Source organism: Epinephelus fuscoguttatus, linkage group LG6, assembly GCF_011397635.1.
Source record: "Epinephelus fuscoguttatus linkage group LG6, E.fuscoguttatus.final_Chr_v1".
Taxonomy (NCBI): domain Eukaryota; kingdom Metazoa; phylum Chordata; class Actinopteri; order Perciformes; family Serranidae; genus Epinephelus; species Epinephelus fuscoguttatus.
This window is the reverse complement of record NC_064757.1, coordinates 21,707,823-21,730,753: the sequence shown is the minus strand read 5'-3', so window position 1 is coordinate 21,730,753 and position 22,931 is coordinate 21,707,823. Positions and strand designations below refer to the sequence as shown.

Below are 22,931 nucleotides of genomic sequence, written 5' to 3'. Positions count from 1 at the left end.
GTGTGTAAGAAAAATGAAAGGAAGATGTGTGTGTGTGTGTGTGTGTGTGTGTGTGTGTGTGTATAATGTGATCAAAGTAATGCATAGAAATCAGCGTCACAGTAGATGAACAATTATCACCGCCGCTGCCTTCATGATCAGATGTGCAGGCTTGAAAATGTCCCAGTTTTTGGAAGTTACGCACTCATGTATAAACAAAAAGATGCCTTTTATCCCAAAAGGAGCATTGGAAGAATCACAAGGCTGCTGCTTATTTGACTCGTTGTGAGCTGGCAAATTGACTGACAAAACAAGTTTCAGTGCAGAGTGAGCTGGAGGCGGAAAGGGAGCTGTTTTAATAGCGCGTCTTTGTCTCACAGCTGCCAAACATTCACCCTGACCCAAACCAAACGGCAACCCCATGATCCTCATCTGCCCTATTACATCCTTCAGCTGTTTCCTTCTTACTGCTGTGTGTGTGTGCATGCGTGTGTGTGTGTGTTTGCCCGGAGAAAACAGAGGCTTTGTTGTCACCATGCTGTCTGATGCAGCTGTGTGCGCTTCAGATGTTTCTACAAAGGATGAAATTATAGATGAGGGAAATGAAGAGGGAGAGAAGAGAAGGTAAAGACAAAGACGATGAAGAGCTGGTAGAAAAATAATGTATAAATTTGTCAAAATGTGTCATGTTTGTTTGTTTCAGATTTATTTATACCCAACTCGTTACACCCTTTGTGACAAATAATTCACTTTACAACATCACAATGTGTTCTCTCTCTCCCAAAGATTGATACATTGTCAAACCAAAACAGGAAAGTGTCCCTGTGGAGCAGGTGACATTCATATCCTTTTCTCAAGTACAAGTAGTAATACCACAATGTAACAATAGTTCTGTACAAGTTGAGTCTAAAAGGAGCTAGGAGTTTTTTAACAGGTCATGAAACAATGTCAGTTTAATACTGATGCCTCTGAAACCAGTCAGCAAGAAGACTGGCTATTTCTATATCAACACAGACCAGAAGAGCCTATGTTTACATTTTTCCTGCAAAGTTCCCACTGAGTAGCACATTAGCCAGTTAAAAGGAAGCCAGATGAGATTTTATTGTTAGAGAATTTTATTGTTTATCTTATACTGATAAAGAAAAGGAAAGAAATTGGCTGGAGGAGAAAAAATGAATAATAAAAGAGACAGTGATAGAGCACAAGTGAAAACACGAGTCAACCTTGGTTGGCTATTCAACAATCAAGATGACTGCAGGATTTGAAAGGATTCAAAACCGACCCTGACTTGGCCCTCTTCCTCCTACACAAGTATGTGATGTGTCTATTTAATTTATGAAATACAGAACATTTAAATCACACATCAGATCTTGATGAACAAATTAGTCAAGTTGAAAATCTTTACAGATGTACATTGTACAATTTGTTGAGACCAAAATGACGTAACAACGGTCAATGGAAACCAAAATCATCAACCCACTGAGGGCTGGATTCAAAATCACACTGAAAATCAAAGTAAAGAACTGAAATCACAGGCTGCTCCAACTTGTGTGAATTTTATTACGGCAACTCATAATGTGATGCAGTAGTTTGTACGATCCCTGCGTACCTGTATGCACTCCCGACAATGTCTAAGCATGCTCCTGATGAATTGGTGGATGGTGTCCTCGGACAGTCTGTAGTGGTACTTGGCGAATGCAGCTATACATAACATCCCATAGGTACTTAATTGGATTTAGGTCAGTGAAACAAACGGGCAGTCAATGGCATCAATGCCTTGGTCATCCAGGAACTACCTACACACTCTGGCCACAAGAGGCCAGGCATTATCCTGCACCACCAGGACCAAGGGCCCACTGCGGCGATGGAAGTTCTGACGATCGCTCTGAAGATTTCATTCCGGTTTCACCATTTCACCATCTTCATCATATGGCGTCCATAGGCGCCCATGTTATAATGACCAACTTTAGAACATAAATGAAAAATTTTACTGCTTGATACAAAAAACAGTTTTGATCTCTATAGCTAATCTCCCCTTTCATGACAACTTGTATGGAGGGTACATTTTGTATAACTCACCCAGTTAAATTTTATTGAGGTTTAAAGGTATGCATAATTAAGGGTGTGGGCTCTTTTAGTGACAGGACCATTTGCTAGAAAAAATGTTAGCATGCAAACTGGGGATACATTACGTTTGGCTTACTTGGGTATGGTGGCACGATCTCAGCTGGTAACACAGTAATGTCTCTGTAGTAAGCAACCACTTTTCCTGCCACTATCCCTGGTGGAAACATAGTGACTGGTCTTTAAAAAACACCCAAGTTTGGTGGCTGAAAAGGCAGGGATGACTTGCTTGGTCTCGAACAGTGGTCTGTGGCCTGGCAGGCGTCTTGCCTAGAGGTCTCACCGTCCATCATCCCGTCCACCTCATAACGTTTTCGTGATTTGCAGGAATGTACAGTGCCAACATTTTCTTCTGGCGACTGGGCTGCAAGGTGTCACTACATTTTATCAGATCCAACCCACAGCTCCACCCTCTTGTCCAAATCTGGTCACTACTGGCTCCAAAAATCCAAGATAGCGCATCCAAAAATGCCACTATCAAAACTGTGAGTCCATAAACCAGTGGTCTACAGCGACATCTATTATTTTTACATAGTCTATGGATTCCAGAAAAAAAGGAAGGAGAGAAAACATTATATAATTATGTGTTCTATTTTCTCTTCTCTGTTTCTATTTTTAACTGAATTATCATGATAGTATTTTGGTTTTACGTCAGTAGTCAGTCAATGCACATCAGCGGGCTGGTCTGGGGAAAGAAGACTGGGGCTAAGCGTGTAAGGAGAGAAGGATCAATGTGATAATCTCCCTCTCTGGATCCTCTCCCACTGATGTGTGATGACGCTACATTTCTCTTCACTGACCCCAAGATGAGCGCTGTCTTGCTCTCCCACTCTGACACTTCTTGCACCTGAAACCAGCCTCAGTCTCCCTCCTGTCTTTGTAACAGAGAAGTGAATGTGCAGACACAGGAGGTCTGATAAGGGCAACTCAAGTGAAACACAACATGAGTTTGGCCGGGGAGAGAAACAGCTATCAAACAGGCTATTATGGGATTGGGTTTCCACTCGCATTACAAGGGGCTTTGATACCTGGATTTTATCTTTTATGTTATCGTCTCACATCAGGAATATAAACACACACTCACACACATACACACACCTGCAGTCCTCGCTTACCTTTTCCAGCCATCTGTGAGGAACGGGGTGTGCGGGATTTTTTTGTGTGTGTTGTTGTGGTGGCTGGCACTGAGAGCAGGTGAGAGAGAAGAACTGGATACAGTGTGTGTGTGTGTGTGTGTGTGTGTACAGTGTTGGAATGAAACTAAGTACATTTACGCAAGAACAATTTGTAGGTACTTGTACTTCATTTTCCATTTCATGCTACTTTATAGTTCTACTCCAGTACAACTTCAGAGGGATATAGTGCACTTTTTGCTCCCTTTTTAATAGCTGCACTTATTTTCTCAGGAGTTAAGTTAGAATTTTCCAGCCTGTTTTCAATGCAAAACAATTTGTTTAAAGTATTTTCTTTTCCTCATTTGTTCCAAGATACAGTCCGTTCTTTTGACAAGTTAATTTGAAACAGTCTTACTGCACTAATAGCTTTTTTGATTGTTGGTTTAAGAAAATAAAGTTTTTAGGACTCAATTTTGTACATAATTATTTTTTTGTGTAATGCTACTTGCACTGAAATACATCAATTACAATAATCAAACAATATAATCTTAATTCTACAATACCTTTTTTAATATAAACTAAATTTTGCTCAAAATACTTCAATTTTCTTGCAGAACTTTAACATGTCACAAAGTATTTTAATATTCATGTACTGCCATGTTTACTGAAGTAGATTTTGTACTTTTTCCACTACTGTGTGTGTGTGTGTGTGTGTGTGTGTGTGTGTGTGTGTGTGTGTTTGTGTGTGTGTGTGTGTGTGTGTATTAGACAGGTAAGTAGACATTCATTGCAACACCTTAACTTTCTGACAGACATGTTTGCCACAATGCAAAACTCTCAACACTTACACACTCTGGCGCACACACACACTCACACATGCATACACAGGTGTACATGGTGCTGCTAGAGCCATTTGTTGAGTGACAGGCTGTTTGGAGTTGGGGTGAGGGTGAGGTGGAGAGAGGCACAAGTGGAGAGGGGAGGCAGAGGTGTGGAGGTGAAGACAAGCTGGACGTTCAGAGACAGACTGTCTTTGTGCCCGAGGCACGGTGTGTGGATGCGTGTGTGACTAGGCAGAGCAGCTCCACAGAGTGTGTGTGTGTGTGTGTGTGTGTGTGTGTGTGTGTGTGTGTGTGGAGGGTGGGTGAGTTAGCTACAGTATCCTCTGCTCCCAGGTCTCAGCTGCGGTGTAATTGATTAGATGAATTAGTATGAAATGTAGAATTAAACTCCATGAATAGGGTCATACATTATCCAGCATTGTGTGTGTGTCTGTGTAAGCAGATGTGTGATTGGAATGAAATATGAAATTAGTCATGATGAATAGCACCATATGTGTGCATGTAATTGAATTACCCAACCTGTGTTCGGGGTGCTGGCATAAATGAAATGTTCACCTAGTGTGCTTCATCCTGCAGAGGCATGGCAGCAGGTCAATCAGAGAGCTAGTTTTAACTATCAGTACACTTTTTTTGATTGTTGTTTAATTCCTGTCCCATTATTTGATACACAGGATACACAGCTACGTGGAAAATTAGGGAGACACAAGCCTAAAATGTCTTAGAAAGGTGTTGGGCCACCGTGATGACAAAATTTTTAACATTTCTGGACCTCGGTTGGAGGCCTGAAAACTATCCTTCGATATTTACGGACCATCACTGTAAATCATGTAGTCATGGAAGCGCTGTTTAAATGGTAAATGAACTGCACTTGTGTAGCGCTTTTTCACTCATTCACACACAGTCACACACTGGTGGTGGAGGTTACCATACATGGTGCCACTTGCTACTCAGTAACCATTCACACACACTCACAAACCTATGGAACAGCCATCGGGAGCAATTTGGGATTCAGTATCTTGGCCAAGGATACTTCGACATGTGGACTGGAGGAGCCGGGGATCGAACTCCCGATCTTCCGAATGAGCCACAGTCGCCCCCATTTAGCACATTGGTCCAAAATCTCCCTTATTATAACTTTTACTCCATTACAATTGAGAGATCAAATTTATTGTATTTTACAATGTTTGATGTTGACATCTTGTGCTGTCACAAGCATGAGCCTCTCGTCCATGAGTAAATGTACCTTTTTGCGCAGTGATACAGTTGGTGTAGTTTGGTATATAGCAAATGGCTGATCCATGAAACTGCTCACAATAAGATCTTTAGATTATCTTGAGTGAGCGAGGCATAATTTCTAGAAAGAGACATTACTGTTTAATTCTGACAACACATTCTTATCCCAGGTCAATACTGACGAATTGTCATGCCCCCTCTGAGTGTTACAGCGATGTGAAGGCGAAAGATCTGAAACACATTGCAACATGTGGTTAATGTTGTGAAACATTTTTAGGCAACAAACCGACTTCGTTAGTTTTAGAAAAAAGTTTATGTTTTGGATTAAAATAAGAACATAACGTGATGTTAACATGCCGCATGAGTGACAACAGTGCAAGGATGTTCTCGCTTGCTCTTTAAACGACATCAGTTGCTCTCAGCATCAGGTATTACCATGGATACGTTTACTTCCTTTAATATCACCTGTCTGTTTGTTTACTTCCTTCAGGCCTACTCTTAAGGTACAAACTTTATATACACTGTACAAATACACATATATACACTAAAATTCAACATCTGACCAGATTTCCTGACTCACGGACACACAGGCACACACAGACTTCCTCAGTGGTGAGATCAGAGGCTTCTGGCACAAACAGGAAGCTAATATAATCTAATATCAGAGCCTGTTTGAGTTGCACACATCATCTCCTCTGGCCACACTTACTGTCAAATCCTCATGAGCTTTATAGTGACTGTGTGTGTTTATTTTACTGACACAATCAGCTGGGAACGAGTGGCCATGACTAAACTTATGGCCAGCAGTGATGTGAGTGTACATACTGTGGTTGAGTCATGTTAGGGTGAAACTATCCGGCTATGACACACGGCACATAAAATATCAGCCACAGAGAAGCTCTGTTTGCTGCATAGCAGTCACGGTTACGGAGACACACACTCACACACACATATAGTATGCACATACTGTACACTTGCAAACAAGTTAAGCCAGAGTGGCACACTCTGGCAGACTGCAGAAGAGGATTATAGCTCTGCACACACACATGCACACCTTCAACACACTTTCTTGACAGAATACAAACTGAGCATTAAAAGCACAGAGACACTGTAAATATGCACATTAAAAATGATGTGCAATTGTAGATGTGTCGGTGCTTTCTTTGAAGCCTTCTTTGAAGCCAACTCTATAACCTTGAGAGGAGAAAAGGCAGTTTGGATTAGGTTCAACTTATTTGCAATAAAAGGTTTAAATGCATTTCAACAGCCTCCAGAAAGTGGGTGTGAAGTTATTCATTTATGAATTATAGCTGTAGGTGGAGGGAACAATAGCGATAGCAAAGGTACAGGCTGTTTTACATTATTGGCAGTGTCTTGTCATTATCTCTTGAGGGTGTTAACATTGTTGGCTCACCTTGTGCCTTCTGCAGTTTTGTTCTTTTAACTGTACAGATATACTGCTGTTACAGTTTGAACTGCATGTGTGTTATGTTTGGACTGCTTCCTGTCACAGAGTTGCTCCTTTCACATTGTGCTCTGTTTCTGTTCTCTATTGTGGGCTTTTTTTTTTCTCCAATAAAGTAAGCGGAGTAACAAACTTATCTTATGAAATCCACAGAGGGAAAGTCGATGTGGAGCTCCTTCCAAGTGCAACATAATTATTTGGAATTAAGTTAAAAGTGTGATGTTTATAAGTCCTACAGGGTTTCATCAGAAAACATAAAACGAGAAATCAAACATGGAGTTAGTCGTGCGATGGAGAATATACCAGCCAATTAATAACATTTCTCCCACAAAGTATTTGCAGCTCATTTGGTCAGTGGATCAAAGAAATCAAAGGCTCCGTGAAGCAGATTAAAATCACAGCGGTGAGAAGAACTCGTCCTGCATTAAAAGCTATGACGAGTGCCAAGAGAAACTCCAGGTTGTAGTTTCTTTTTCAAGCTCAAAATTTGCATTATAACATCTGAAATAAATACAGAAATGTGTTTAATTTACACTAAAATAATGTGGTTCTTATAGTTTTGTTGGTTTGTTTTGCAGAAAACAGAATAAAAACTGTACATATGTACATATAATGCTGGATTGCATTACAGAAAAAAGCTTAAAGTCTTCCTCACCATACAACCAATCATAAATCATGTTTTCTGATCAGCTCTGGAATAAGCTTTATTTGTAGAGCACATTTCATTTAACAGAAATCCAATATGCTTTACATTTTTAAAAAAGGAACATATAAATCATCAAGTATATGCCATGCAATGACATAACAATGAAACATCTATGAATACACACCCATAACCTAAACACACGCCCACACTGTTTAAAAGCTGTTCATAGGTCTGAGAAAACAGGAAGGTTTTTAAACAAGCTTTAAGTGTAGATACAGTTCTTATAGATGATTACAGCTCATCAGGTAAAGCACTCCAGCGAGCAGGTCCAAAGTAATCTAAAGCACCTTTACAAGCTCCCGATCTTATTCTGGTCACAACCGAAAAAAATATTACATACTGCCTGAAGATCTGAGTGGTCTGATGGGGGGTTTAGTCAATGAACAGGTCAGTAATATACAGGGGAGCTGAGTTGAAGCATTTCTATTAAATGTTTTGATAATCCAGTGAATAGAGCACCGCAGTATCTGAAGCTGTTTGTGATCTGAATCTTTTTTTTACTTTCGATACATATCTCAGGTGGTGGCACGGCGGTGTGGTGGTTAGCACTCTCGCCTCACAGCAAGAGGGTTGCCGGTTCGATCCCGGGCGTGGGAGCCCTTCTGTGCGGAGTTTGCATGTTCTCCCCGTGTCAGCGTGGGTTCTCTCCGGGTACTCTGGCTTCCTCCCACAGTCCAAAGACATGCAGATTGGGGACTAGGTTAATTGGTAACTCTAAATTGACCGTAGGTGTGAATGTGAGCGTGAATGGTTGTTTGTCTCTATGTGTCAGCCCTGCGATAGTCTGGCGACCTGTCCAGGGTGTACCCTGCCTCTCGCCCGATGTAGCTGGGATAGGCTCCAGCCCCCCCGCGACCCTCAAGAGGATGAAGCGGTTAGAAGATGAATGAATGAATGAATCTCAGGTGGTAGAATGATGACCTTGTAATATTTGATATGTGATTTTGGAAAAAAGGCAACTTGAATAATGTTGAGCTGATACATTTTGTAGTGTTGGACCAACTTTTTATATTAGAATAAGTTGAGACAACACATTGCATTGTGCAGTTAAAACCTTGAAATATACATACCGAATGAACACATGGATTCATGTTGAGACAACTATTTACAAAGGTTAAAGTTGGCTCAACTTGAATCTATAAAGTCGTGCTGACTTGCCTTTGCATATAGAGAGAATATAGAGACATATAGAACCAACAAGAAGAACAAACAAGAAGACCTTGGTAAGTAAATAGCCTACTACAATATAGGTTTTTTACTATTTATAAGTGGTAGCCAATTTCAAAATATTAAGTTTTATTATTGTTTAGAATACTCTCAGATTATCAAGCAGACTATAGAATAATCTAATTCATTCTATTCATTCATTTCGTTAAGTTAAGCATTTAATGTTTATTCAACACAGTATCATGGGTGCTAAAATATGTAGAGTATGGGATTAATATTAAATATTCATCTTTGTTTTCAGTGCCTTTTTTTTTTTTTTTTTTTTTGCTTCTTAAATATTTTTCCCGCTTTGTTTTTGACCTACTCACTCTCTTAAAACATGATTATATTGTTCTGTATTTTGGATGATGTAGATGTTCTGTAATTTATTTCTCTCTGACAAACAAATTCCCAAGAAAATGATTCGTGACAGTGTGTGTGTATCTGTCTTTGAATTAATGCCACTGTAAAAAAAAAAAAAAAAAAAAAACTGTTGCAGGTCGTAAAATGAATTTACATATCAACCGCTGGTTCTCACCGCAACCTTTTGTTTATCACAGCTGCTTTCTCAGGCAGCTAGATATGTTTCCTTCTGTAGTTCGGGTAAAGGAATTATTATTATTACTATTATTATTATTATTGGTTGGCCTACAATTATTACTGAATAGGAAAGAAAAAAAGGAGCACTCAGAAATCTGGTGATCTCTAGGAAGCTGTGGTTTGTCTTGATCAGCTTTCACTCTGCCAAATAAAATACCTTGGCAGCACTACATCGGAAACCCATTATTCTCCTCGGTATACACAGTGATTTAATGGCATCTTACCAGCGTTTTACAACTTTTATCTCCGACCTCTTCATTATTTTGTGGACTGGGAGAGAGGGAGAGAGAGAGCGTTGTGGAAGGCGGGTTTTCCGCCAGCAGGGTTTGGTTGATTCTCTATTGATTTGTTGGAGGAGCAGAGGAGGAGGAGGAGAAAGTGAAAGGGGAGGAGTGGAGGAGAAACCCCGGCCTGGTGGGGAAGGGAGAGATGTGATTGTGCGTGTTTGGGGACGAGAGCGGAGAGCACAGAGTAATCACAATCAAGGCGAAAGTCCAACCGCGGAGGGAGCGCACTTAAAATCACGTGGGGGGTGTGGATTTATACAGGGGGGAAAGTAAAAGTGTCGTCGGAGTGACTTCTCCTTGCACTTTGTTTTCCTCCTCTCTTTGCCTTTCAACCCCCCTCCGCCCTGCATTCCGCGGAGCAGCTGTGTTTTAATGCCCCTGCGCACCCGAGGAGGAGAGGAAGGAGAGAAGAGTGAGGAAGAAGAGGAAGAAGAAGAAGAAGAAAAAGAAGAAGTGAGAAGGCCTGGACACCACCCCTCCTCGCCCTTTGGAGGTCTGTCCACTCTCCCCTCCTGGCCCTGCATGGACGGGGATGGGCAGAGCCGGATGCTGTTGCCGCGGGGCTGAGCGCCTCGCCTCCCCGTCTCTGGTGCGCCGCTTCCGGCCACTGCTGCTGCTGATCATCGCTCTCTGCTGCGGTGCTCACATAGGTAACTAACTACACTCCAACACTGCAACAACTAGTGTGCCTCTCGGTCACGCTCCCAACTAATCTGTGATTTCACGCACTTTGTTATCCAATTTCGCACTAATTGCTGCGCGCTGCACAAACTACAATCACAGTGACAACATTTATTTTCAGCCCTTTGCAGTTAATCGCGATCAGATAGTTAATTATTAGTTATTAATTGTTTGTAATCATTGCGTGGCCAATCCTTGTTTCAGGGCGCAGTGCTGCCTGACAATGGCTCTCTCTCCAGCGGCAGTGCAGCAGTCTGAGCACGGATCGAGTTTCTCCTCCTCTCTCCTGGGCCGTCATTCTCCTGTCTGCCCCTTAATAGCTCGTGGAGGAGGGGAAGAGAAGGGAAGAGAGGGTGACTGTCTCTCCTTTACTCAGAGCAATGCTGAAACAGTCTGTCCGAGTGTAAATCTGATCATGAAAAGTTAAGAGCAGGGCTGTCCTGTGTTGTAAATCTGACTAAACATATTGGGGAGCACAGTTAATGCTCAGTTGCATGGTGCAAATTAGTAAAATGCATCCTAATAGATAGTATTAAAGTGATTAAAGTTGCACAATGTAAAGGAAAAAGCTTCTCTGAACATCAGTGTGTCAGAATGTGTGCTTGTTCATCTTGTAATAATCACCAAATGCTTAAAAACTTAAACCTCACAGTCTGTGCCGCATGCTGGACAGAAGAGGAAAACTAAAGAATTAAACAAAAGAAAAGTCTGTTCACTGAAAGCCAAAGGTTAACAAGACTGAAACATAGCATGATCCCTTCTTTGCGGAGGTCATGATCTGCTAACGTTGCTTGTTGGTTTTAAATTCATCATCACAGATGCATTATTCATATGCTGCAAAAAGCTGTATAATGTCCTCTTTCCAGGAACCAGCTTTTTTGGGGGGCAGAGTCTGTGTGTGTTGCTGTGTGTGCAGGGGGTCGGCTGTTGTGGCGGCTGTCTGTTGAGCAGTCACACCTCCAATAATTAGTTTAACACGGCTCAGGCAGCGGGACAAAACCGCCTCTGCACGCAGCCTGGTGGGAACAGAAAGACCCACTTCACATTAAGGACCCTCTTGGCACCTTCTGCTACACATGCGTCACCTGGAAAGAATGTGTATTATTTTAGTGTGTTGTTTTTTTATTTGTTATAACTTGTACATTTGAAGGCATTTAGACATATTTCTTTGTCGCCTCGGCCGTCAGCCTCGTGTGTCTGTTTAGACGTTGAGGCAGGAATGTCTGAGTTGTTGTTCGCACTCCTGAGTGTCTGGTCGAGAGAGAGAAGGAGTGCAAGCTGTAGTGAGCTCCTGTAAAGCTTTATATCTCTAAGCTTGGAGGAGCTGTTTGTGTGATTTGAGCTCAGTGTGTGTGTGTGTGGGTGTGTGTGTGTGTGTGTGTGAGAGAGAGAGTGCACACAACAAGGTGATCAATAAGCACTTCACAAGCCATTCCCTTGGCTGAGAGATGATCCCAGTAGATCCTTTTCTGATCTCCGGAGATCAGAGAAGTTGGAGGCTGTCGGATGGGGAGACAAAGAATCGCTAAACTGAGCCAGAGAGATTCAGCTGGGGGATCTTTTGACCTCTGTCTGATGGTGGAGAGGGTGCCTCAGGATGCGGGGGAAAGAGGCCGGCCAGGGAATCAGACTGAGAGGACTGAGGGCTGAAAAGAGAATATAATATCAGAGGAGTGCTGATGGAGGGAAATGATTTGAGCTGGGAAAAAAAATCTAACAACAGATGAGGCTTGAGAGAAAAGACAAGATGAGACCTGGGAGGGGGGTTGGGAGTGAAAAAGAGTGGTTAATATTGTGGTAGGACATGGAAGGAGTGCTGTGGGCATTGCTGGTTGTTTTATTGTGTCTATATTAGATACTCACCCCATGGGATGAAACAAACCAAGCTCTGGATGTGTTGAACGGCATCAGCTCCTTACACGAGGAGTTCTTTATTCTCTTCTTAACTATATTTTCAAGTCAATTCAGTATTCATCACATCGACTCAACGTACCACAAATTGCTTATTTATATGCATAGATTGGATTTTCTTTTGAAAGTACAGCTGCGCGTGCTTAGAAAGGACGCTTAGGAGGACAGCTTCACAAAGAGGGAGATCACTGGAAGCCTTGAGGAGCAAGAATATGGTAAATTGTGCTTTAATATTGTTAATCAGCACATGAAAATCCTCTTTCTTTGCAGCAGGGGCGTGAAACTTCAGCAGATGCTTGTCATCAGAGAGGTTTTAACCTTTTATAAAAGTCAGTGGTTTGAACCCGAGTCCTTCAGTTACAGCGTCGTCTCTCTTCTCTTTTACGTCACCCTGCTGGGAAAATGTCAGTGAATGAGTGCTTTTGTGTGTTTTTAGAGCAGCTCATGATTCTGATACCCCTCCGAAAGAGAATAAACCCACTCTGATTAGATTGGGTATTTAGGTACTGCAGGGCAGATAGGAGGGAAAGAGGGAGGCTGTTGGTGCGCCAGTCAAAGACACAATGTGTCCTCAGTACTCAGACCGTCTGTACAGTGGTGGTTGGCATGGAAGGCAGCCTGTGTATGTGTGTGTGTGTGTGTGTGTGTGTGTGTGTGTGTCTGTGGGTTGGTGTCAGTATTTAACAGGCAGGAGAGAGATTCTGAAGCGTGGTGTGAGTGGGGGTCCGTACCTGCACCTTGGTTTACTAAAACTCAGAGCACTACTGCCCCCAAATGGTGGCGCCCGACTCCGTCATGCCCCAAAATCAAATAAATGTGCAAAGAAGAGCTGGAATGTGCTGTTTGCTTGTGTGTGTCAGTGGTTGTGAAGTGATGGTGTGACATTAAGGGAATCTGCTGATTTCAGTGCACACCACGGTCTCCCTACTTTCTGCTTGGCCATTAGGAGATCATACCACCATCTGATGATCACTGACTGTGTGCGTTTAACAGAAGCATTCTTTCTGAGATAGCTATTTGTGTGCATGTGTGCATGTGTGCATGTGTGTGTGTGTGTGTGTGTGTGTGTGTGTGTGTGTGTGTGGGTGGGTGGGTGTGTGTGTGTGTGTGTGTGTGTGTGTGCAGCTGCCCATACACTGCAGAGCCTCTCTGGTCTAATCTAATAGGAGCACGCTGTGACTGATGCATTAGGTCTGGTCTCTAATCTCTCTCTGGCTCTAACTCCCTCTCTCTCTCTCTCTGATGATCTATGATATAAAAGGCTGGTTTGACCCTTGTTACATTCAGAAATATAGCAACTGATAAAACATCAGGGACAATTTCCGACCAAGAAATTTGTTCCTGACGGATATACGAGGACAGAATGATCAGTCTTTTGGATGCATTTCCTTATTTCAGCTTGCTCATGGCTGTAAACAAACATTAAAGTGACAGTAAGTATAAACGTTATATGTAATAAACAGCAGTGGGAGCAAGTCGTTCTTTTGCAAGTCTCAAGTAAGGGTCACACACTCTGGCTCCATGTGCGTGTCTTTTATTTTGATGACGTGTCAGCCTTTGGGCCTTCTTGAAGTGTGTGACACTTGTTTTCTACTATAGAGTCTACTGCCAGTGATCACCTCATCATAATTCATGGTGTGCATTACTTTTATATTTTAAGTCCCAAGTAAGTGTCAAATCTTTCCTCTCAAGTCCCAAGTCAAGACGGGCAAGTCCCAGGTCTTAAACTTAGAGTTTCGAGTCCTGAACAAGTCACAGTGTGCTCTCCACCAAATGTAATGACATTTATAAACAGAGTAATTATACATTAAATTTACAAAAATCATGACTGCTTTTTAAAATTTATATGTATTTGTTAAACAAAATTTCTTAAAAAGTTCTCTATCTGTTAAGCTAATATTAGCTCAGCATTAGCTCACTAACTATGTTAATATTAGACTTACAGTTCTTCGTGCAACCTCAAATGTCGTACAAAATTGGAAGTTGTTGCATCTCCATCTATAATTTTCAACATGCACATTTTGCATACTGCAGTTCATTTTTTGTTGACCACTATACAGTTTTTGTACACGAATGAATTATCTTTGATGTTTTCCAACTGGCGCTCTGTAACGTAACATAGGTTCTTCATAGTTCTCTCCTGTGACTTGATTGGATGCTGTCAGATTGGTTCAAACAAAGTGGATCTGAGGAATTAAGTGATGACTTGCGGGGAATGAATAGCTAAAATTAGCTGATTCAAAAAATGAAGGGCAATGAATTCTTTCGTGGCACACGTTTTAAATCACATACTTCGTAATCTTTAGACTCAGTCGAAGGTATCAAGTGTTTTCAAGTCAAAAGACTCAAGTCCAAGTAAAGTCACGAGTCATTGGTGTGTAAGCAATGAAAAATGAAGCCAACAGGAGCCGGTTGCACCACCTCTCACTAAGTGTTTACTAACCTTAGTAAAAGTGTAAGTGTTTACTAAATCAAGATTTAGTCATTACTAAATTAAAATGGGTTGCACCAATTTTAAGTGTTTACTAAATATTTACACCTACCCTAAGGGTTGTGTAACTGTTACCTAGTTACCTAGTTTGCCGACACAGGATCAGAACCAACTGAAGAAAACAGCAACTATGGCTCGTTTAGAGAGGCTTGCTCTACAAAACAGAGAACCTGCCGTTAGGAAAAGGGTTTTGAGAGACCGAATCCACCCTTTGGATGTGTACGATGACTTCGATATTTACTGTCGGTACCGGTTCAGGCGCGACCAGATAATGCGGATCACGGACATGCTGGCTCCGGCAATTGAGCACGGGTCTGAGTCAAACGGGGCTCTCCCTCCGTCGCTACTAGTGACAATCGCGTTGCGATACTTCGCTACGGGGTCGATGCAGAATGTGGTTGGGGACACGATCCAAGTCCACAAAAGTACTGTGTGCCGGGCAGTGCGTCAGGTGGCGCTGGCGTTGTGTGGGCACCTCAACGACTATGTCAGCGTGATGTTTATTGTTTTAATATACACTGGATTAGCTGCAATAGCAGCCTTAACAACCTGTGCCACTAACATAACAGAGCAGCCAAAAGTTAACGGTTGTTTTCCGTTGTTACCCTAACTTACCTAACGTTAGGCTCCCAGATAGAAACTGACTTAACTTTTAACCCATTTGACACTAATTCAACGTTGAATCAAAATGCTATCTGGGCGAATGTTATGCATCCCAAAACGACAATGCTAGACAGTTTGTATGATACATATCGTTTACGGTAGGCTACTTACCGACTGAAGAGACTGTGGAGTATCTTGCCCGGCTGCGCCCAGCTGTTCCGGTGTACATTCTGCTCCGCATGCAAGTTGTTGTCGTCACGTCATGCGACTAGTAACCACTTACGCATCTACTAGATACGGGATTGCATAAACTGGTCTGGTGCAACCGAAATTAGTAAACAACTAGTTGCAAACTAGCTAGTAATTCCTAAGGGTTTAGTAGTGGTTTAGTAATTACTAAATCCTGAATTTAGTAGAGAGATACGCCAAACTGGTGCAGCCCCACCCTGATATGGTCCCTTCTGGTTCCAAAAAAAACAAGATGGCGACGGCCATAATGCCAAACTCATGGCTTCAGAACAGAAGTCCATAAACCAGTGGGTGACGTCACAGTAGCCACATCCATTATTGTTACAGTCTATGTGTGAAAGTCCAACTTAAGTTGCAAGTCTTGTTTTGATTTTGTGGAGTTGACTCTTAAGTCATCAAATCTGTGACTCCAGTCTGGCTCAAGTCCAAGTCATGTGACTTGCCTACACACCTCTGCTGATAAAGGTACAGTTTGGTTTGTGTATTTTCTCTGCTAAAGTTACACTGGATCACAAATACAAAACCTTTAAAAATGACCACAGAGTTTAATCTTTTCTGACACAGTCATAGCAAAAATGGTGGTGTGTTAGTCTACATAGAGCACCTTGTGTTGTCTTGCTCTTCAACACTGTATGTGTTATGTGCTCCCTGGCCATATAAGCACTATTATCTCACTCCTTGTGGGAAAGAAGTCTTTTATCTTTCCTATCTGGCTGCTCTTTGGTTTATTACCCTTCAGGTGTGTTAAACTCACAAAGCGGCACTACTGATTAATCAAGACTTTAACCAGCAGGCGGTTCTTTGTCCAGTTTTATTAGGTTGGATTGTAACTGACTGGTATCATTATGGATTTAACTTCAAAGTGACCTCAGTTCTGTGTGCACATCTTGCCTCCAGTTAAATTCAGCTCTCAGTGTAGCACAAACTCACATTTACAGATGTGTGATAATCTCTAAGGCTGTTTGAGCTGGTCACTGTAACTCTTCTTTTAATGATATCACTTTGCTAACAATATTTCTGCATCTCTCTCAAGGTCAGTGCCAGGTGGCCACCCCTCAGTGCCGTATCCAGAAGTGCACCACTGACTTCGTCTCCCTGACCTCCCACCTGACGCCGGCGGTGGATGGCTTTCACACTGAGTTTTGCAAGGCTTTACGCGCATACTCGGCCTGCACCCAGAGGACAGCCAAGTCCTGCCGGGGGAACCTGGTCTTCCATTCAGCCGTGCTGGGCATCTCCGATCTCATGAGCCAGAGGAATTGCTCCAGAGATGGGCCCACGTCCTCCACGCACCCCGAGGTCCAGCACGAGCCCTGCAACTACCACAGTCGCACCCAACACACCCACACGCACCCCCACGCGCATGCACACACGCACTCCCACACTCACGGCCACGGCCACTCTCGCCCTGTCTACCTGTTTTGCGGGCTGTTCGGGGACCCACACCTGAGGACGTTTAAGGACAGCTTCCAGACTTGCAAGGTGGAGGGGGCGTGGCCTCTCATCGATAATGACTATCTGTCGGTGCAGGTCACTAATGTTCCGGTGGTACCTGGCTCCAGTGCCACGGCAACCAATAAGGTGAGAAGGGAATTTTCATAAAAGGGGAAGCAGAGAGAAATGAGCAGTGGTGTAACTAACATTTAATCAAATACTGTACTTAAGGACACATTTCAGGTACTTTTACTTTACTTGAGTACTTGATTACAGTTATTTGATAACTTAAGTTACTAGTTACATTACAAATTCAGATTTTTGGACAGAGTGCAGATGAATCGATTAGTCGATTGATTTGAATAGGAACTGGTAACTATTCTGAGAGTCATTTAAGTCATTTTTAAGTACTTTAATTTTTAATACATTAATACATTTTCCTTGCTATTCTTATATGCTACTAATATGTTACTTAAGTAACATTTTCCATGCAGGTCTTTTACTGGTACTTTTACTTAAGTAAAGGATCTAAGTATCTTCCCCGCCAGTGGAAATTGGCTTTTGGGGTCTAATTTGTTGCTGTTAAGGCTGGAAGAGTTCCTTAAGTGAGAGCAGCTGGTGTAATCCAATTTATTTGTGTGTGTGTGTGTGTGTGTGTGTGTGTGTGTGTGTGTGTGTGTGTGTGTGAGAGAGAGAGAGAGAGAGAAGCATGTTCTGTAATGACCTCGAAGTTGCTCTACTTCTCTGCCTCTTTCTATGCCGTTTTGTGTGTCTCTCGCTCCCGTAGACTCACACCTGTGAGTCTCAGACAAGCAGCCTGATCTTGTGACTATCTCTTGTGACTGTAGCAGTGCTGGAAACCTAACTTGGTTAATGACTGCGTGTAGTCTGACCTCTAATAACATGGAGTGAGACGTGTGAAAGGACCCACTGTTTACTTGCATGTGTTTGCAAGTACTTGTGTGTGTGTCTCATAAGTGGCACTCCTTGCACTCAGCTTGAGGCACTGTGTGTGTTAAGGGTCCTTATCCCTTTTATGACAAAAAGACACACTCACAAACACGCAGCACCAAATGGATGGCGAGCCACACAAGGTGATCTTTGTGGTGTTAAAGAAGCTTTGTTGATATTTCCCCCGATGATCTGCCCTCTCTAGCTTAGTCGATAGCTTTAATTATTAAAACACATACACACCCATGCATACACTTAGTCATGCACACGCTGACACAAACACACACACATTAAGCAAATAGTGGTGTTGCTACACCGTGGAGCTGAAGGTTTGACCTTGTGTCAGAGGTGGGGCAAGTTATTAGTCACGATTATTAGGGACACACTCTCTCTCTCTCACTCTCTCACACACACACACACACACACACACACACACTCCCACACGCACATTAACAGTCCTCCAGGCTTAATGGCCTGCCAGGCCTCATTCCTCACGGCTGTCATGTGAACAAAGCAGCCATTCACCGGAACTATGATGCTAGTGCTAACCGTAATGCTCACACCACACCCTGTATCCACCACTGCTTCCACTCACCACTGAGCCATGTGTGTTTTTATGTATGTGTGTGTGTGTGTGTGTGTGTGTGTGTGTGTGCGTGTGTCAGCATGTTTGCATAGCTGTGTCAAATTACAACTTGTTAAAAAGTCATTTAGTCATTTTCAAATGTAGCGTGATGAGAGTCAGCAACCTGTGTAATGGGTGAATGTTAATATTTGTAAGTGTATGTTTGTGTGTGTGTGTGTGTGTGTGTGTGTGTGTGTGTGTGTGTGAGCGAGAGAAAGACCATTTACCTGATCTCCAGGCCTGAAACCATTGATCATTTTCATTTTCAATTTATCCGGTCATTTTTTCTCCATTAATTGATGTGGGTGTAGGAAAATATCAATACACTTAAGTATCGCAATATTATGTTTTACTGTATCAATTCACAAAAACACTGCATACATTTTTTATGAATAGTTTACATGCAAAAATTTGTGGCAGTGGTTCAGTTTGTGTTTTGTTCAAACCCTCGACTGTTTCTCTTAATTAATGAATCGATTAATCAACTAATTGTTGCGGCTCTGCAGTATATTGACTAATTGTTTCAGCTCTACCCATCTGCTTGATGAAAACTGTGTTTGTTTTGTATCTAATGAGTTGACTTTGTGACTGTGAACTGTATAATAGTCATTGTTTTTCTTTGAACTTAAACTTAAATGTCTTGAACTTTCCTGATGTTACCAAACTCTCTCCCTCTCTGTAGATCACAATCATCTTCAAGCCCTATGAGGGTTGTACCGACCAGAGGGTCTACCAGGCCGTCACAGACAACCTCCCTGCTGCCTTTGATGATGGAACCGTAAGCAGCGGAGACCCCATCCACATTTCCTCCGGTGCAGAAGGTGCAACTGGGAAGGTCCGGGCTCTGTGGATCTCTGAGCGCAGCCCGGGGCGCCATGTGGAGCTGCACGCTGGCTACATTGGTGTAACTGTAATTGTTCGCCAGCTGGGCCGCTACCTGACCCTGGCAGTGCGGATCCCAGAAGAGCTGGCTCAGGCCTACGATGCCACCCAGGACCTGCAGCTCTGTCTGAATGGTTGCCCCGGAGGAGAACGCATCGACCAGGCGGGGCACCTTCCCCTGCCCCTCTCCCCTCCCGCGCTTGGCCTACAGCTGCAGCAGCTGCGACGGCCCAGCTACTCCTCACAGACACAAGCATCCCCCTACGGTGTCACGCAGGTTTTCAGTGTGGAGGGGGCGAAGGACCGCTGCAGGGAGCAGCTGGAGGTGCAAGACATTTACTTCCACTCATGTGTGTTTGATCTCCTGACCACCGGGGATGCTAACTTCACAGTGGCAGCGTACAGCGCCCAAAAAGACATGGAGAGTCTCCACCCACACAGAGATAGATGGAGGATCTACCCCCGTAGCTCTGCCATCTCCACCTCACACTCTGATTGTCAGCCTATCAAACGGCTGATTGTGCTCCTGTTATGTGCTCTGAGCATGGCGTTGATGTGAGAGCGGGACTGGGAGGCTTGTGTGTGTGTGTGCACTAGAGAGAGAGTTTGTGGAGTTTTTTTGCTGAGCACTGATACTGAGCACTGATTTCTCTCTCATGTAGAGAGGAAACAGCAGGCTGGACAGTTACTGGGAACAAGCGTTTTTGGCACAGGAGATACTGGCAACACTAACTGCATCTGACCTGGCAGAATCAGCCCTCTGGGGAATAACACAGGAGATGTGATGATGGCTTTCACAATCTGTCTTCATCTTTGGATAAGACATTTGACAATGATACAAATGTACCTGTGTGGGTAAATAGAGTGTGTGGATATACACTCCAAATTGTAAATAGCTTGTCTTCAGTGCACAGTGTAATGGCGTAGAGTTTGTTTTTTGTGTCATTTGATGTGATTTTTCTTTAATACCTCAGACAGAGGATGTTTGTTTGAACAGAAGCACTTTATTTAGTTTTTTGTTGTTGTTGTTTTTTTTTCAACAAATCCACATCAGTGTTTCTTCCTCTCACTTACTGTTCTCCACCAAAATCTCCAATGGCTCAAGTTTTGGGGATCATCTACAATTTGATTTTTTTTTTAAATTCTTTTAAAGTAAAAGTCTGTTGAGTACAAGGAGCTGCCATTTGTGTTGAAATGCATCATTCTTCCAGTAGCTGATTTGACTCAGCGTCTCATTTTAAGTCAGTCAATGTGAGTTGTTCTCTTTTGAATGTATTATTAATATTGTCACAGCAAATGCCATCAGCACTGTTTTGTTGCTGTATGAATTTGTTGTTTTTCCTCAGTCCTGATTTCAAATATGTGCGAGTGTGTGTGTGTCAGTTCTTTTTTTTAACAGTTGTTGACAAGCTAGGATTTGTTTTATTTCCTCTAAAGGTGTGTTCAGAACAAACGCAAAGTGAATTTGTGCCTGAGATTACTTGCGGAAACACAGCCACTGGAGTGCCAGCTATGCTAACAGCTGTGCTAACTAACTGGGGAAGGCCGCTAACATTTAGATTGGTGCTGACTTAGGTCTTAGAAAAGCACAACTGATTGCTGTAATCAAGTAACAAATACATATTTTCAGAACTTACCGTGTAGTCCTATGGCTTTGCTCACTTTTCTCCAACCCCTGTCCTTTTTAATTTTTTTTTATGGGGGTGGTTGGGCTTTTACGCATCCAGGCCAAGGGCCCCATTGTGTTATAATCCACCTATGGCTTTCATGATTAGTGATTTTATGCACATTTTTTGCTCAAGTTGAAACATTTCATTTTGTGTGGATGCATAGTGGCATCTGTTACAGTTTAAGGATCAACTAGTATGAAATCATGTTATGCAAAAAATTGCTTCGTGTTTGGTCTGAACACACCTTGGGAATCACGTCAGAGGTATTCCCACCTTTTTGCCAAGAGGCTGTGACGATACCGGCTCATGTATGTTGCTCTCTGTATTCTTTGTTGTGTTAATTTGAGCCAAAGACAGATAATGTATTGTTTTAATGTACAAAGGAGATCATAACTCACCACCAAACCAGCACCCTCCTCCTCCTCCTCCTCCTCCTCCTCCTCCTCCTCCTCCTCACCCTCACACTCTCTCCTGTTTTTAAAGTTGCTACTGTAGACTGTTTTACTCCTACTGCCAGAGTTGACGAGCTGTTCATTACTGGGATACGTGTAAGATACTGGGGTGTAAACAAAACACTGCAAACCCTACCACACTGTCTGCTGAGACATATGCTTCAGCAGTGTGTGAGACATGTCAACCCTCAAGACTATGAGCCTTTTTCATATGTAACATTCTGTATAATTATGCCCCTTTTAGTTGGCCATATGAGCTTTATCTCAGTTTTTGTTAATGTGATCCCTTACATCATGTGTGAGTGTCAGTTTGGTGAAGAGTGACTGGTCAGTGTTGAAATACTTAACTTATTTATGAACGTAGTGTCCTGTAGAGGAAGTTAAGCTCCATATTCTTGCTGTTGGATAATAATTTAAAAAAAATGTCAGATGTGATTGTACTGCCACTTAGTGGTGCTCCGTTGCTATGTCAGTGTGTTACTCAAGGCGCTCAAAAAAAAAAAAAAAAAGAACATGGAGGAAAAAACTGTGTGCAAGTGTTTTATTTAAAAAAACCCCCAATAAAGTCAAAACAGTCCACGCTTACTTCCTGTTTATTCATGTCACATTTAACAGGAATATAAAAAAGCAAGAAAGTAAAAATGTAAAATTATGATTATTTGTAACTTGAGCCAAGTTTTCGCCACACTTGTTTTAATAAAACATGCAATTCAAGATTAAAGATGAGAGTCAGAATACACACATATCTTCCAAACACACACACACACGTGTAATGATATGTGCAATAACCCATCTGTCTGAGGTTAGGTTTTGATCAGATACTGGGTTTGACCTCACAAACACAATCTGCTTTCAACTGCCACAGTCGGCAACACCTGGGATGTCAATGAGAAAAGGCGCGACAAGCATTTGAAACCTGTTGCTCCCATGATCAAGACAGTGGATAATTTCCCATTTAATGCATGAGATTCCAGTCTTAAGATCAGTGTAAAACCATTATAAAGCCAACCTCAACAACACTCAACTTCTCGCAGTGCAGAAATCCTCACTTTGCAGACTTCAGACAAGAAAGAGTTCCCATCTCTGGGTTAGTTTTCTTTTCAAGGTCACGGTGCATCACAAGCTCTCCATTTCCAGCCATCTGAGAGGATAGACAGCATGAAATACAATATATTTTTTGTTAGATAAAACATCACACTGTTGTACTACACCATGAAGTAAAAACCTGGGTATTTTCTCACTGATGCCACACAGACTCATAGACTCACCACTTAATAACAGCACAAGTGGTCATTAAAGTGTTGAAGACGATAATCTTTATGAGCAGCAGCCTCATAACCAGGACAACCACTGTGTTTGTCCACACAGCAACATCTGGGGACCAAACCACACAGACCAACATAAGGAACATTTATAAATCAGAGA

The 22,931-nt window shown here is 42.4% G+C and overlaps 1 protein-coding gene across 1 annotated transcript; it reads left to right on the top strand.

The window, feature by feature from the left end:
• The first annotated feature begins 9,558 nt into the window (after positions 1-9,558).
• On the top strand, positions 9,559-22,078 carry rgmb (repulsive guidance molecule BMP co-receptor b). Its single transcript, XM_049579422.1, has 3 exons — positions 9,559-10,207; positions 16,526-17,073; positions 19,185-22,078. The coding sequence occupies exons 1-3, from the start codon at positions 10,090-10,092 to the stop codon at positions 19,941-19,943; spliced, it is 1,425 nt and encodes a 474-aa protein (XP_049435379.1). The 5' UTR covers positions 9,559-10,089; the 3' UTR covers positions 19,944-22,078.
• Positions 22,079-22,931: the final 853 nt, after the last annotated feature.